A 17,346-nucleotide genomic window follows, 5' to 3' on the forward strand; every position below is an offset into this window, starting at 1 on the left:
ATGATTGTTACTTTGCAAAACTCTTATTAAATTGGAAGAAAATCTAATGTTCTGTAATGTTTTGTAAAAACATGTTATAAAGAATAGTTTCTCTTACTTCTGTTTTTTTCCTCACCCTTTTACCCAATAGGTTGCAAACGTTTGGCCCACCAAGTATGGCTTGTTGTTCGAACGAAGCAGCTCTTCACATGAGCTTCCTCCAGGCCCACCCAGGTATGCAGGTCAGAATAGGATTCCCTGGGCTTTTTTTGGTTAGTTCTAAGGTAAAATTGTTTACCCAGAAGTTTGGGATGATGATAATTTCCATGCTGTCAGCACAGATAGACGCCTTTTTCTCTCGTCTCAGCGTTGTACCCTATGAGTTCTACTTCTCACTTGGCACTTAATTGTCTACAGCTTTTTTCCCCAAGTAGTAAAATTGAGCAAACGCTTGGCTTAAAGGTAACAAAACTCAATTCTTAGCTCTGCCATTTTTTTCCATCATGTTACTTTGGGCAAATCATTAGCTTTGGCTTCAGTTTCCTTATCTGTTACAGGAAGAATCCTGTCATTTATTTCTTAGGATTTATGCAGTGATTTAACAAGCTAATGTATATAATCTCTGACACAGGGCTTCATATGTCTTAGGTGCGTAATAAATTATAGTGTGTTTACTTTGTCTCCCTAATCAGCTGTGAGCTCGTTGAAGGGCAGGAACATAAAGTACCTGTCACAGTGTGGTGCAAGTAGTAGACACTGAGTTTTAAGAAAATTGCTTATAGATTTTAATCTCTCTCTGTGTTTAGATAGAAGGTCTGTGTTTTCCTCTTTTTTCAGTCACTCCTTAAGAAAATGCAGCCACTTTATTTACTTGAAGTGTTTCTTCTTTTTTTTTTTTTTTTTTAAATACTCTCCTTTGTAAATAGGTCTAGAAGACTAAATTTCTTTCCTAGCTGTTGGAGACACACTGCCACTAAGAGAGGTTTTAAAAAAAAAATGACTGCCTTATGCCTGTTACTCTGTTTGTTCTGTAAGCTGTTGACTGCTGCTCACAGATACTCCCTGGGCTACACTGAGTTTGGTGTGTGTGTGTGCAAATTTACCCTGCATAAGAGGAGAGATTTCTAGGAATAAAATAGAAGATACTGTGAAAAACAGTAGGTCAAAAGTTTTTAGAGGGTTGCTTTTTGAGATGGTAGGTTTCTAGTTGCAAGTGTAATCTGCAGAAGACATTTCTTTGCAAGGAAAGTACAAAATTTGTGCACAAATGGAGTCATCTTGTGTTGGTGATTGTTTATTTGTTCTTTACTAGAGAACCTTTACCCACTATGTTCAGCATGCTGCATCCACTAGATGAAATTACACCTCTTGTTTGTAAATCTGGAAGTAAGTGTATTTTTATAAATTCTTTTATGTAGGCTCTCTTTTGAGTTTGGGGCTGGGGAGGAAATAAAGGAGATTATGAAAATTAGATTTGTTTTATAAAAATAATATAATTTAAGCATTTAAAAATAACTCTTATTATGAAAATAATTCATATTAATTAATTCATTGAATACCCTGGTATTAACTGTTTTAACAGCTATTCTTTTAGTAAAAATAGAGCCTATACATCAACCAGAAATACTGATATATTTTCTAACTTACCTGTAGATGACTCTGGACTTTGTTCCTTAGTAATTAGTAAGTAAATGAACAACACTTAGATAAACTAAAATCGTTTCCTTTTTTTGGAAAAAAGAAATGTAGAGCCTTAGACCTTTACTTTGGAAATTTTTAATATTTCATTTTCCCTGCTCATAATAACATAATTTGCTGGGACTCAGACTTTTAATAGTTCCTAGAGGTATTTCTATATGCTTGTTTTAAAATTTTAAATGTGACCAAACATAGGCTATTATGAATAATGAGGACTTGAAGGCTAAAAAAATATATTTATATTCTTTGACCAATTTTACTTTAAGGACTTTATCCCAAGTATATATTCTGAAATACCACTGAGGTTTTTATCTTCTATATCAGGGCTTGGCAAACTACAGCCTGGGGGCTAAATCCAGTTTATTTTTCTAAGGCTTAAGAGCCAAGAGTGGTTTTTACCTTTTTAAAAGGTTGTAGAAAACAAAAAAAATTATGCTGCAGAGTCAGTATGTCTGCAAAGCCTAAACTATTTACTCTTCGGCCTTTTACAGAAAAAGTTTATTGATAATTCTATATTATACTGCTAACAACTACAAACAACCTAAAAAAACATGTCAGTGTGTGATTGAATGGTATGCAGCCATCATTGGTCATGTTTTTGAATAATATTTAATGACCTCAGGAATTGCTTATTCATAATGCTAAGTAAGGTACAAAACTAACTGCAATATCATCCTAATTTTGTAAAAACATAAAAAATATGTCTGTATAGGAAAAAAAAAAAACTCAGAGGAGTGCTCCCAAATATATTAGTAGAGGTTATTTTGAGTGAAATTATGAATGATTTTTATTTCTTTCTTTATAAAGTACTCCTTTTGTAAAATAATTCTTTTAAAAATTTTCAGTATTTTAACTGAGAGGGAAGCTTTTAGGAAACAGTCAAATAAGGATATAGAAACCAGTTTATGGTACTGTAGATGTAAAAGCTGGACTCACTAGGAAAAAACTTATTTTGCATGTGTACCCAGTAAAGCAGAAACAGTAGTGTACTGTTCAGCACTGTTTGAGTAGTTATAGTAGAGAACAGATTTCTTAGAGAAGAAAAGAACTAGTAAGGAAGTCAAACTTGGCTGAATGGTTGAGTGCAATTTAAGAATAAATCAGTTATTAAAGGAGTCATGGACCTTTTACCTGTGGCTGATGAATTTAATGGTTTAGTCAGCACAGATCTTCAACATTTAGTCGCATGTGTGTGAAATCAAAACTCGTAACGTTCTCATCTTTAATATATTTTAAAGGAATTGATGCCCAAAGTAAGTTTATTAAAAAATTGAGGGTTAATTACGTAATATATTAATAGATTTTTGTGCCTTAATTGCCTTGATTTCTCTTTATCCTTAGGAATTGCAAGAAGTCACTTCATAAACAACAGTCTTGTAAAAGTCCATTGTTCTATACCTGATCATTTCTGTCCTGTCTTTAAGGTCTTTTTGGTTCATCACGGGTACAATATGTTGTAGATCATGCAATGAAAATTGTTTTTCTCAACACTGATCCCTCCGTTGTAATGACCTATGACACCGTTCAAGGTTTGCATTCTGTGTGGGCTCTCCGGAGAGTCAAAACAGAGGTAAGGGTAAAGGCAGATCACTTCTTAATAGAAAAGGATAGTTAATACTAAAAACTTTGCAGATTTGTAGAAGAATCACTTGTGAAATAGGTTGAGTGCCTTAGGTAAAAAGATGTATCTTTAATAACTGGCCACTACCCTGCATTCTCACAAGGAAATTGCCCTTTTAATCTAATTATTTTCTGCCCCCTCCCCCTTTTCATTTTGACTTAAGGAAGAGAATGTTGTTTTAAAGTTCTCTGAACAGGGGGGCACCCCACAGAATGTGGCCACCAGCAGCTCGCTCACAGCACACCTCAGAAGCCTCTCCAAGGGAGACTCCCCCGTGGCTTCCCCCTTCCAGAACTACTCCTCCATCCACAGCCAGAGTCGCTCAACCTCCTCGCCCAGCCTACACTCCCGCTCACCTTCCATTTCCAACATGGCAGCTCTCAGGTGGGAATTAAGTGTGGAAGCATTTCCTTGTTTTAAACAAGACATCCCAAGAAAAAGATACCTTCTTTTAAAACTTTCTCTTGTGATTTGAAGGATTTAAAATTTCTATTGACAGCTCCTGAGTATCTTTTAGAGAAAACAGCATTATTCCAGTTGTGCTATTTTTACTAAGACTTCCAGGCCTACTGGGTTACTTTTTCACTGAGTCATATTTAGAAGCTGCCAGTGCTTGTTGTAAGAGTGCCTCATTTTTACCACTAAGTGGCAGCAGTTTGGTGAATATTAATTACAGAAATTTTTTGGTATTGTTTTCTTTTGTCTTAATTTACATTAGCTTTTCTTTTGTTTTTGTTAATATCTGTCTGGTGCAATAGGGACATAGTTTTGTTGGTGTGTATATGTTTGAATGTATAGGAACATAGTTTAAACTTTTTTGAATAATATTGATGTAAATAATTGATTTTCTGAGGCAGAAAATGAACTGATTTTCAGTTAAAAAAAAAAAAAGAATTCTAACAGGAATTCTAAATCTTTAGAATATGATAAAGCATGTTGACAAACTGTTTAAGTAGCTACTCCTTTTTAAAAAAATTGTATTTCTGACTGGGTTTATGTTATGAATACTCTCCGTACATAGAATTTGGAAAACTTTATTAGAAAGTGTGTTATATCAGCCTGCGTTATTAATTGTGGTGCACTCTTTTCTCTTTATTTTGCAGTCGTGCTCATTCTCCAGCCTTAGGAGTGCACTCTTTTTCAGGGGTGCAAAGGTTCAACCTTTCAAGCCATAATCAATCTCCGAAGAGACACAGTATTTCTCATTCTCCAAATAGTAATTCTAACGGCTCCTTTCTTGCACCAGAAACAGAGCCAATTGTTCCTGAACTTTGTATGGACCATTTATGGACAGAAACGATTACTAATATAAGGTTTGGAGTATATATTTTTATATTCAAAGAAAAATGATACTAAAAGTTTTAGAAAATACTTGGTATTTTGTGTAAAGCTTCCTTTGAGTATAAGCAGTTATTAATATTTCTAAAATACATAGAGATATGTATTAAAGGCTACCTCAGTTTCAGTAGAGGATGTTAGTGATATTAAGGTGATCATAAAAATATTCTTTTGTCATTTGCTGTTTCTTCCTTAATTTAGTAATCTCTCAGATTTGAGGTGTTTGATGTTTTAGGGAGAGACAAGTAATTTCTGTAGATTAGGAAACTTGGGAATTTATAGCATTTTTCTTAAGTTTTGTCTTTATGTTAGTTGAGTATCAGGTGTTTTTCTGGGAAACACAACTCAAACCTCTGTTCCATGTGACCTTCCTCCTTTTATGTTCTCTTTAATCATTCACTCAGTCAATGCCAGTGTGTGTGCTAGTGGCTGTGGTTTATCAGCAAATAAGTTGCTGTCCCTGTCCTCAGAAAGAGACAGCTGGAGGATGGTGGCACTGCTCATCTGCTGGTAGGGCTTTGGAAAGATGACTAGGTATTTCCTGGGTGGGTAAGCGGGGCAGTACACAGTAGTTAGAGGGGATCAGAAGAAAAGTTCAGAAGTGTGAATGTGTGGTTTGTTCAGGGAATTAAAAATACTCTCAATTTGTTTGTGCAGGAGGAGGGGAAAGGGCTGCAAAAGAGGAGGTGGAGAGAGATGGCCTTTTGGGCTGTTCTGTTTGATGAGAGCTGTAAGAAGGTGCATTATATGTGGGTCATAAACTCAGGGGAAGAGCAGTCACTTATCAGTGGTGATTGAGGCAAGACAGGTGGATTGGAGTTTACGGAGTGTGTAGAGGTTGGGTTCCTGGAGGGCCTGTGGATGAGCTTGCAGTTGCAGGGGTTCTGGTAACCCTCTGGAATCACAGATAGTAATCATGGGTATGTGCGGTGTATAGGCCTTTTCTTTAGGAGAGGGTAACATTCATTAGATTCTCAGAGTCTGTGACCTCCGAATAGTTAAAACCAGGCTGTGTAGAATCAGAAGAGGGCTAGTGACTAAAGTCTTGGAAACTTAAGATTTGGCGGGGGTGAAAAGAGATAAAGCTGCTGCAGAGAGACAGAGCAAGAGAGGTCAGGTGGGGGAAGCAGGAGGACATGTCATGGAACACAAGAAAAGTGGCTTTTGAGAAGAAGGTGCCAATGTTGCCAGGTGCTGGTGAAGTGTGGCACTCTTAGGTGAGCTCAGAGAGGCAGTACCTGGATGGCAAGGTCACTGGTGACCTTGGCCAGAGCACCTGGGGGTGGGGGTCTAGGGTGGAGTGGAATGGGGTGGAAAAAGTAAATGGGGACTGAGGAGGTGAACATAGATATACAGACTGTCCAAGGAGTTTGCCTTTGAATGGGAATGAGGATACAAAACTAGCTGAGGGTGTCTCAGGGTCAAGGGAGAGTTTTGTTTTTCCTGAACTATGTTAGAGACAATTAGTCTTCATTTTTGCCCTTAAATACCTAAGTGTGTTTCTCTAAAAAGTAAGGGCATTTCCTTACCTAACCATGCTACCATTTTTACATCCAGCCAAATTAACAGTAAGTCCTTTATATAATCTAATATTTAGTCCATCTTTGTATTTAAAGACTCATTTTAATATGAGAGAGTAGGCTACGAAAAGACTATATACCCAGAGCAGGGAAAGCACTGAAAATACAGCTGGCTCTACGGCCTTAAGCTATCCACATCCGAGTAGAAAGACAAGCGCATGTTCTTAGGCTGGCAGGTCAGGGATAGGCAGTTGGAGGAAAGGAAAGATGTGAGTACAGTGTTGAAGTATGTTCTATTTTTATATATATAAAATAAAAATTCCTTATAAAATAAAAATTCCTTATATATAGAATAAAAATTCCCTGTATTTAAAAATCATTTGTCTTTAAATACCTTATTGCTAAGTTGGATATATTGCAGATCCTTATTGTACAGAGTTACAAAGAAATTTTTGAGAATAGAGAATTTTTGAGTATGGGTTAAAAAAAAAGGGATGAAGTGGAGCCTAATCTGAGAGAGAGTGGGGATAGATTGGAGAGGTCATGTTATAAAATGTCTGACCCCTTAGACCCTGTAAGAGGTCTAAGATCTCTTCAAGTTTGCATTACTTTAGCAGTAGGCAGCTTGCATAATGTGGAATTAAAAAGTCTGTTGGTAATGATTACATTTATTGTAATTTTTCCCCAAAAAAGCTGTGTAGTGGACTCAGAGTCAAAGAGCTGAAAGGAATCTTAGAGATCATGAAGTTCAATTCTTAGAAGTGCTTTTGTGTCTTCAAGGTTATTGCTTGGCCCAAGTAGTATTTCCTGTAGAATATTTTCAAAGACTTTTAGTAATTACTGTGGTAGATTTTTAAGTGAGTGCCAACAGTTTATTAATATATCTATTACAGGGAGAAAAATTCACAGGCCTCAAAAGTCTTTATTACATCTGACCTATGTGGGCAAAAGTTCTTGTGCTTTTTAGTAGAGTCCCAGCTCCAGTTACGGTAAGTGCGTTTATGTATCTCATTGATTTGGTATAAATAAACTTAGGACTATTTTTTCTTTTCCTTTTTCTCTCTCTCTCTTTTTTTTTTTTTTGGCTTAAGTAGCTTTATTGAAATAATTTACATACCATAAAATTAACATGTTTTAAGTGTATAGTTTAATGATTTTTAGTAAATTTACAGTTATGCAGCATCACCACAATCCAGCTTTAAAAATTTCTATCACTTTAAAAAGATCTCTTGTGCTTGACTTGCATTCAGTCTCTGTTCCCATTCCCAACCTCAGGCAACCAGTATACAGGCTTTCTGCCTCTGCAGATTTGCCTTTTCTGGATATGTTATGTAAATAGAATCATACAATATATAGTTTTTTGGTGTCCACCTTCTTTCACTTAGCATGTTTCTTAGGGCCTACCATGTTGTAACATGTATAAATATTTTATTCCTCTTGCTGTGTAGTATTGTATAAATATACCACATTTTGTTTATCTAGTCATTAATTGATGGGCATTTGGTTTGTTTCCACTTTTTTGACCGTTGTGAATTATGGCACTATGAACATTGGAGCCAAAGCCTTTGTGTGGACATACATGATTTCATGTAGATAGATAGGTAGATAACTAGGAGTGGATCAAACGATAAATTCATTATAAACTTTTAAAGAAATTGCTAAATTTGTCTTCCAAATAAGCTGTACCATTTTACATTCCCACCAGTAATGTTTGACTGTTCGAATTTCTTCATCCTTGACAAGATTTTTTTTTTTTAATTTTTGAATTTTATTTTATTTTTTTATACAGCAGGTTATTATTAGTCATCAATTTTATACACATCAGTGTATACATGTCAATCCCATTCACCCAGTTCATCACACCACCACCCCCACCCCCCTGCAGCTTTCCCCCCTTGGTGTCCATACGTTTGTTCTCTACATCTGTGTCTCAACTTCTGCCCTGCAAACCGGTTCATCTGTACCATTTTTCTAGGTTCCACATACATGCGTTAATATATGATATTTGTTTTTCTCTTTCTGACTTACTTCCCTCTGTATGACAGTCTCTAGATCCATCCTTGTCTCAACAAATGACCCAATTTCGTTACTTTTTATGGCTGAGTAATATTCCATTGTATATATGTACCATGACTTCTTTATTCATTTGTCTGTCGATGGGCATTTAGGTCGCTTCCATGACCTGGCTATTGTAAATAGTGCTGCAATGAACATTGGGGTGCATGTGTCTTTTTGAATTATAGTTTTCTCTGGGTATATGCCCAGTAGTGGGATTGCTGGATCATATGGTAATTCTGTTTTTAGTTTTTTAAGGAACCTCCATACTGTTCTCCATAGTGGCTGTATCAATTTACAATCCCACCAACAGTGCAAGAGGGTTCCCTTTTCTCCACACCCTCTCCAGCATTTGTTGTTTGTAGATTTTCTGATGATGCCCATTCTAACTGGTGTGAGGTGTTACCTCATTGTAGTTTTGATTTGCATTTCTCTAGTAATTAGTGATGTTGAGCAGCTTTTCATGTGCTTCTTGGCCATCTGTGTGTCTTCTTTGCAGAAATGTCTATTTAGGTCTTCTGCCCATTTTTGGATTGGGTTGTTTGTTTTTTTGATATTGAGCTGCATGAGCTGTTTATATATTTTGGAGATTAATCCTTTGTCCGTTGATTCGTTTGCAGGTATTTTCTCCCATTCTGAGGGTTGTCTTTTCATCTTGTTTATGGTTTCCTTTGCTGTGCAAAAGCTTTTAAGTTTCATTAGGTCCCATTTGTTTATTTTTGTTTTTATTTCCATTACTCTAGGAGGTGGATCAAAAAAGATCTTGCTGTGGTTTGTGTCAGAGTGTTCTTCCTATGTTTTCCTCTAAGAGTTTTATAGTGTCCGGTCTTACATTTAGGTCTCGAATCCATTTTGAGTTTATTTTTGTGTATGGTATTAGGGAGTGTTCTAATTTCATTCTTTTACATGTAGCTGTCCAGTTTTCCCAGCACCACTTATTGAAGAGACTGTCTTTTCTCCATTGTATATCCTTGCCTCCTTTGTCATAGATTAGTTGACCATAGGTGTGTGGGTTTATCTCTGGGCTTTCTATCTTGTTCCCTTCATCTATGTTTCTGTTTTTGTGCCAGTACCATATTGTCTTGCTTACTGTAGCTTTGTAGTATAGTCTGAAGTCAGGGAGTCTGATTCCTCCCGCTCTGTTTTTTTCCCTCAAGACTGCTTTGGCTATTTGGGGTCTTTTGTGTCTCCATACAAATTTTAAGATTTTTTTTTTCAAGTTCCATAAAAAATGCCATTGGTAATATAATAGGGATTGCATTGAATCTGTAGATTGCTTTAGGTAGTATAGTCATTTTCACACTATTTTTTCTTCCAATCCAAGAACATGGTATATCTCTCCATCTGTTGGTATCATCTTTAATTTCTTTGATCAGTGTCTTATAGTTTTCTGCATACAGGTCTTTTGTCTCCCTAGGTAGGTTTATTCCTAGGTATTTTACTGTTTTTGTTGCAATGGTAAATGGGAGTGTTTCCTTACTTTCTCTTTCAGATTTTTCATCATTAGTGTATAGGAATGCAAGAGATTTCTGTGCATTAATTTTGTATCCTGCAACTTTACCAAATTCATTGATTAGCTCTAGTAGTTTTCTGGTGGCATTTTTAGGATTCTCTATGTATAGTGTCATGTCATCTGCAAACAGTGACAGTTTTACTTCTTCTTTTCCAATTTGTATTCCTTTTATTTGTTTTTCTTCTCTGATTGCCGTGGGTACGACTTCCAAAACTATGTTGAATAATAGTGGTGAGAGTGGACATCCTTGTCTCGTTCCTTATCTTAGAGGAAATGCTTTCAGTTTTTTACCATTGAGAATGATGTTGGCTGTGGGTTTGTCGTATATGGCCTTTATTATGTTGAGGTAGGTTCCCTCTATGCCCACTTTCTGGAGAGTTTTTATCATAAATCGGTGTTGAATTTTGTCAAAAGCTTTTTCTGCATCTATTGAGATGATCATATGGTTTTTATTCTTCAATTTGTTAATACGGTGTATCACATTGATTGATTTGCGTATATTGAAGAATCCTTGCATCACTGGGATAAATCCCACTTGATCATGGTGTATGATCCTTTTAATGTGTTGTTGGATTCTGTTTGCTAGTATTTTGTTGAGGATTTTTGCATCTATATTCATCAGTGATATTGGTCTGTAATTTTCTTTTTTTGTAGTATCTTTGTCTGGTTTTGGGATCAGGGTGATGGTGGCCTCATAGAATGAGTTTGGGAGTGTTCCTTCCTCTGCAATTTTTTGGAAGATTCTGAGAAGGATGTGTGTTAGCTCTTCTCTAAGTGTTTGATAGAATCACCTGTGAAGCCATCTGGTCCTGGACTTTTGTTTGTTGGAAGATTTTTAATCACAGTTTCAATTTCATTACTTGTGATTGGTCTGCTCATATTTTCTATTTCTTCCTGGTTCAGTAGTGGAAGGTTATACCTTTCTAAGAATTTGTCCATTTCTTCCAGGTTGTCCATTTTATTGGCATAGAGTTGCTTGTAGTAATCTGTCATGATCCTTTGTATTTCTGCAGTGTCAGTTGTTACTTCTCCTTTTTCATTTCTAATTCTGTTGATTTGAGTCTTTTCCCTTTTTTTCTAGATGAGTCTGGCTAATGGTTTATCAATTTTGTTTATCTTCTCAAAGAACCAGCTTTTAGTTTTATTGATCTTTGCTGTTGTTTCCTTCATTTCTTTTTTATTTATTTCTGATCTGATCTTTATGATTTCTTTCCTTCTGCTAACTTTGGGGTTTTTTTGTTCTTGTTTCTCTAATTGCTTTAGGTGTAAGGTTAGGTTGTTTATTTGAGATGTTTCTTGTTTCTTAAGGTAGGATTGTATTGCTGTAAACCTCCCTCTTAGAACTGCTTTTGCTGCATCCCATAGGTTTTGGGTCATCGTGTGTTCATTGTCATTTGTTTCTAGGTATTTTTTGATTTCCTCTTTGATTTCTTCAGTGATCTCTTGGTCAATAAGTAGTGCATTGTTTAACTTCATGTGTTTGTATTTTTTACAGATTTTTTTCCCTGTAATTGATATCTAGTCTCATAGCATTGTGGTCGGAAAAGATACTTGATACGATTTTAATTTTCTTAAAGATACCAAAGCTTGATTTGTGACCCAAGATATGATCTATCCTGGAGAATGTTCCATGAGCACTTGAGAAGAAAGTGTATTCTGTTGTTTTTGGATGGAATGTCCTATAAATATCAATTAAGTCCATCTTGTTTAATGTATCATTTAAAGCTTGTGTTTCCTTATTTATTTTCATTTTGGATGATCTGTGCCTTGGTGAAAGTGGGGTGTTAAAGTCCCCTACTATGATTGTGTTACTGTCATTTCCCCTTTTATGGCTGTTAGCATTGGCCTTATGTATTGAGGTGCTCCTATGTTGGGTGCATAAATATTTACAGTTGTTATATCTTCTTCTTGGATTGATCCCTTGATCATTATGTAGTGTCCTTCTTTGTCTCTTGTATAGTCTTTGTTTTAAAGTCTATTTTGTCTGATATGAGAATTGCTACTCCAGCTTTCTTTTGATTTCCGTTTGAATGGCATATCTTTTTCCGTCCCCTAACTTTCAGTCTGTATGTGTCCCTAGGTCTGAAGTGGGTCTGTTGTAGACAGCATATATATGGGTCTTGTTTTTGTATCCATTCAACAAGCCTGTGTCTTTTGGTTGGAGCATTTAATCCATTCACGTTTAAGGTAATTATCGATATGTATGTTCCTATTACCATTTTCTTAATTGTTTTGGGTTTGTTATTGCAGGTCCTTTTCTTCTCTTGTGTTTCCTGCTTAGAGAACTTCCTTTAGCATTTGTTGTAGAGCTGGTTTGGTGGTGCTGAATTCTCTTAGCTTTTGCTTGTCTGTAAAGGTTTTAATTTCTCCGTCGAATCTGAATGAGATCCTTGCTGGGTAGAGTAATCTTGGTTGTAGGTTCTTTCCTTTCATCACTTTTAGTATATCATGCCACTCCCTTCTGGCTTGTAGAGTTTCTGCTGAGAAATCAGTTGTTAACCTTATGGGAATTCCCTTGTGTGTTATTTGTTGTTTTTCCCTTGCTGCTTTCAATAATTTTTCTTTGTCTTTAATTTTTGCCAATTTGATTACTATGTGTGTTGGTGTGTTTCTTCTTGGGTTTATCCTGTATGGGACTCGCTGCACCTCCTGGACTTGGGTGGCTATTTCCTTTCCCATGTTTGGGAAGTTTTCGACTATAATCTCTTCAAATATTTTCTCTGGTCCTTTCTCTCTCTCTTCTCCTTCTGGGACCCCTATAATGCGAATGTTGTTGTGTTTAGTGTTGTCCCAGAGGTCTCTTTGGCTTTCATCATTTCTTTTCATTCTTTTTTATTTTGTTCTGCAGCAGTGAATTCCACCCTTCTGTCTTCCAGGTGACTTATCCATTCTTCTGCCTCAGTTATTCTGCTATTGATTCCTTCTAGTGTAGTTTTCATTTCAGTTATTGTATTGTTCATCTCTGTTTGTTTGTTCTTTAATTCTTCTAGGTCTTTGTTAAACATTTCTTACATCTTCTCGATCTTTGCCTCCATTCTTTTTCCGAGGTCCTGGATCATCTTCACTATCATTATTCTGAATTCTTTTTCTGGAAGGTTGCCTATCTCCACTTCATTTAGTTGTTTTTCTGGGGTTTTATCTTGTTCCTTCATCTGGTACATAGCCCTCTGCCTTTTCATCTTGTCTGTCTTTCTTTGAATGTGGTTTTTGTTCCACAGGCTGCAGGATTGCAGTTCTTCTTGCTTCTGCTGTCTGCCCTCTGGTGGATGAGGCTGTCTAAGAGGCTTGTGTAAGTTTCCTGATGGGAATGACTGGTGGTGGTTAGAGCTGACTGTTGCTCTGGTGGGCAGAGCTCAGTAAAGCTTTAATCCACTTGACTGCTGATGGATGGGGCTGGGTTCCCTCCCTGTTGGTTGTTTGGCCTGAGGCAAACCAACACTGGAGCCTACCTGGGCTCTTTGGTGGGGCTAATGACAGACTCTGGGAGGGCTCACGCCAAGGAGTACTTCCCAGAACTTCTGCTGCCAGTGTCCTTGTCCCCACGGTGAGCCCCAGCTACCCCCCGCCTCTGCAGGAGACCCTCCAACACTAGCACGTAGGTCTGGTTCAGTCTCCCCTGGTGTCACTGCTCCTTCCCCTGGGTCCCAATGCGCACACTACTTTGTGTGTGTCCTCCAAGAGTGGAATCTCTGTTTCCCCCAGTCCTGTCGAAGTCCTGCAATCAAATCCCACTAGGCTTCAAAGTTTGATTCTCTAGGAATTCCTCCTCCCGTTGCCGGACGCCCAGGTTGGGAAGCCTGACGTGGGGCTCAGAACCTTCACTCCCGTGGGTGGACTTCTGGGGTATAAGTGTTCTCCAGTCTGTGAGTCAGCCACCCAGCAGTTATGGGACTTGATTTTACTGATTGCGCCCCTCCTGCCGTCTCATTGTGGCTTCTCCTTTGTCTTTGGATGTGGGGTATCTTTTTTGGTGAGTTCCAGTGTCTTCCTGTCGATGATTGTCCAGCAGCTAGTTGTGATTCTGGTATTCTCACAAGAGGGAGTGAGAGCACGTCCTTCTACTCCGCCATCTTGGTTCCTTTCGACAAGATTTGATATTGTCATTTTCTTTGATTGTAGCCATTCTGGTGGGTTTGAAGTGTTTTTTTAAAATTTTCTTTCTTTCTTTATTTTTTGGGTGCGTTGGGTGTTCGTTGCTGCGCGTGGGCTTTCTCTAGTTGCGGTGAGCAGGGGGGCTACTCTTCTTGCGGTGCACGGGCTTCTCATTGTGGTGGCTTCTCTTGTTGCAGAGCACAGGCTCGAGGCACGTGGGCTTCAGTAGTTGCGGCACGCGGGCTCTAGAGCGCAGACTCAGCTGTTGTGGCGCACAGGCTTAGTTGCTCCGCAGCATGTGGGATCTTCGTGGACCAGGGATCGAACCTGTGTCCCCTGCATTGGCAGGCGGATTCTTAACCTCTGTGCCACCAGAGAAGCCCCTGAAGTGGTTTTAATTTGCATTTCCCTAATGACTTATGATGTTGAGCATCTTCTCATGTGCTTATTAGCCATTCATTTATCTTCTTAGGTAAAATGTGTATTTATATATTTACCAATTTATTGACCTTTAATTTTGAAATTATTATAGATCACAGGATGTTGTAAAGTAGTAGAGGTCCTGTGTAGCCTGCACTTTTTCCCCCAGAGGTAACATCTTACATATCTATAGTGCATTGTTAAAAGAAGGAAATTGACATCAGTACAATCAACGGGCCTCATTCAAACTTCATCAGTTTTACGTGTACTCATTTGTGTGTGTATATGATTCCATGAAATTTTATCACGTGTAGATTTGTGCAAACACCCCAATGAAGGTTCAGAACTTCTTTATCACCTCACAGATCTCCCTCATGCTACCCACTTTAGAGTCACATACACCACACCCATCTACCACAGTCCCCAATCCCTGGCAACCACTAATCTGTTCTCCATCTCTATAATTTTGTCATTTGAAAATGTTTTATAAATGGAATCATACAGTAAGTAACCTTTTGAAATTGGCTTTTTACAGTTAGTATAATACCCTTGAGATCAGTAGAGGTTGTTGCATATATCAATAGTGTATTTCTTTTTTAATTTGAATATTTAGATGTGTAAAGTTTCAAGAGAGTAATGATAAAACCCAGCTCATCTTTGGCTCCGTCACCAACATACAGGCAAAGGATGCAGCTCCAGTGGAGGTAAATGCAGGCACATTTCTTGAGAAGTTGAAAATCATTGTGCTTTATAATTTGCACAGATTGGAAAATAAAATTTTTGCCTTTTTTTTTTTTTTAGAAGATAGACACTATGCTGGTCCTGGAAGGCAGTGGAAACCTGGTGCTGTACACAGGAGTGGTTCGGGTAAGTAATAAATAGCATTTCATGCTTTTAGTAGGACTACTTCCTTAATTATTATTTTTTAATGTTACTTTAGTTTGATATTTAAAATTTGTTACCTCCTGTCTATAGAATTTGGCAGAAGATTCTTGTAAGAGTTGACAATGAAGTCTTCAATTTACGTTGGGCCTTATTTGGAGGTCTAGGACTCACTGTCATTAGATGTATTGGCACTATGAAAACAGGGCAGTTGGGGAAACTTTAATGAATATAGATAATTTTTTAAAAAAGAAAAAAGTTAATTGAAGTTTTATAAAGAATATAGTTTTGAAATTGATTTATGGGTAGCTTTCTTAAGTCTCAAAGTTTTAGTAAAGTTTCATTGTATTAAATGTATAATATATATGTTGTCTGTGTCTTTTTAAACAGTTGTGAACTTTACATACGGAATAATGTAAATTTTACAAATTTAAATTATGAAATTTAAATACACATAGTTTGAAGGATAATGAAGTGAACATTCATATAACCACTACCCAGGTTAAGAAATAGGATGTTGCCATATATTTACAGTCTCTTGGATTTTCTTTCCTCATTGTATCCTCATCCCCCAGAGATCCTTACTTGGAATAAATCAGTCCCTTGTTTTTATTACTAGTTTTTGCAGTTATGTATGTATCACTGACGAGTAAATTGTTTAGTTTTCCTTGTTTTTGAATTTTCATAGAAAGAAAACATATCACATACTCTTCTCTGACTTATTTCGCTCAACATTATATTATTTTTAGATTTATTTGTGTTGACGTGTAGCTGTTGTTGACTCACGCACTGTTACCTAGTTTTCCATTGTATGATTATATGAGAACTTTACCAGCCACTAGGGTTGTTTTGCTGTTTCCTCTAATAAACAATGCTTAAAAAGTTTTTAAAAAATATATATCTCCTAGCCTTTAGAATATATGCATATTCAACTTAGCCGCATGGTGACACATTGTTTTCCAAAGTGTAGGTTGCATCAAGGAGAGCTCTCGAAGTTTCTTTACAATCTTGCTAACCCAAAGTACTGTTAGCTTTTTGTTTTTGTTTTTCCCAGATTGGTGCCTCATTACAGCCAGGTGATAATGGAAGTCCAGGCTCCCACTTGGCCTTTGCTCACAGGGCCGAGGGGTGGGGTGCAGTATTTTCCTATCGTGTTTGTCTGGAGTAGGTTGGTCATTGTCTAAAAGTTTTCTAGCTGTTCCTTTCCTGATTGGGTCTTTTTTCCTGTCTGCTCCCTTAATGAGATTGTGGTCTGCCTCAACTTCCACATTACCTAGAGGGCAGTTTGAGAACCGAATGGTGTTACAGATCATTGTTTAGTTCTCAGATCTTTTACTGTGTCGTTGTTGGTCAGTTTCGCACATGGGTCACTCATTGTTGGTCAGTTTCACAAAAACTTTATATATACTAGTTCTGTCATTTTTGTTTTTTAATCCTAAGGATTTTATTTGGGCAACTTCTGTAATTTTATTAGCTTTCGGGTAGCATATTGACATAAATATGTATATTGTCAAAATTCCACTTTAGTTCTGAGTATCTCCTTTTAGTCTTATCAAGAGTTTTCAGCCTGTGTGGGTGTGAATTTCTGTTGTTTTTTCCTGAGAACCCTGTGGGTAGCTAAAAGGAAGGAGTGGTTAGCATGGATTGTTGGCTCATTCTTTTAAGGTCAATGTAGAGTTGATGTAAATTTTTTTTGAGGAAGAGGTGTTTGAAAGTTTATGACAGAAGACAGATTGTGAGCTAGAGAGCACGGTTTGAATTAGGTTGGATTTAATTTCTTGAGTATCGCTTCAGCCTAAATTTTTTGGCTCCCAAGAAGTAATTGATGTCTTTCTCTCTGCCAGGAAAATACTTAACAAGATTGATGCTTATAGCCTCTGAATGCTTAGTGTCTCTGCTGCCTTTACCACCAATGAGGTAGAAAAATGCATAGTATACGTGAATTTTGTATAGTGTCTTGACTATATTAACATTCCCCCTGTTTCCTGCCCCCAGAAAAGTCCTTAGTTATGAAAAGAAGGAATCAGACTAAGAATTTATGCCAAGATATTCATAGTTGGTAGGTAGAGTTTGATACATTATTAAAATTTTAATTCTCTTTGTTTTTTAGTTGTGTTTGGTGATCATAGACTTTGAAATATCTAAAGAAATATATGCTTACATGCCTTAACATTTCATTTAAGAACATGATACAGTAGGGAATTCCCTGGTGGTCAAGTAGTTAGGAC

At 37.1% G+C, this 17,346-nt stretch overlaps 1 protein-coding gene across 2 annotated transcripts in view; it reads left to right on the top strand.

Moving 5' to 3' along the window:
* Positions 1-17,346, top strand: part of ANAPC1 (anaphase promoting complex subunit 1) — a 97,973-nt gene that overhangs the window by 6,712 nt on the left and 73,915 nt on the right. For both annotated transcript variants that reach the window (XM_061210786.1, XM_061210785.1), the window contains exons 6-13: positions 131-213; positions 1,292-1,365; positions 3,102-3,247; positions 3,462-3,682; positions 4,402-4,611; positions 7,050-7,145; positions 14,850-14,940; positions 15,038-15,103. In XM_061210786.1, coding sequence (XP_061066769.1) covers positions 131-213; positions 1,292-1,365; positions 3,102-3,247; positions 3,462-3,682; positions 4,402-4,611; positions 7,050-7,145; positions 14,850-14,940; positions 15,038-15,103 — 987 coding nt within the window. The remainder of the gene's footprint in view (positions 1-130; positions 214-1,291; positions 1,366-3,101; positions 3,248-3,461; positions 3,683-4,401; positions 4,612-7,049; positions 7,146-14,849; positions 14,941-15,037; positions 15,104-17,346) is intronic.

This window comes from Eubalaena glacialis, chromosome 14 (genome assembly GCF_028564815.1).
Source record: "Eubalaena glacialis isolate mEubGla1 chromosome 14, mEubGla1.1.hap2.+ XY, whole genome shotgun sequence".
In the NCBI taxonomy this organism is placed as follows: domain Eukaryota; kingdom Metazoa; phylum Chordata; class Mammalia; order Artiodactyla; family Balaenidae; genus Eubalaena; species Eubalaena glacialis.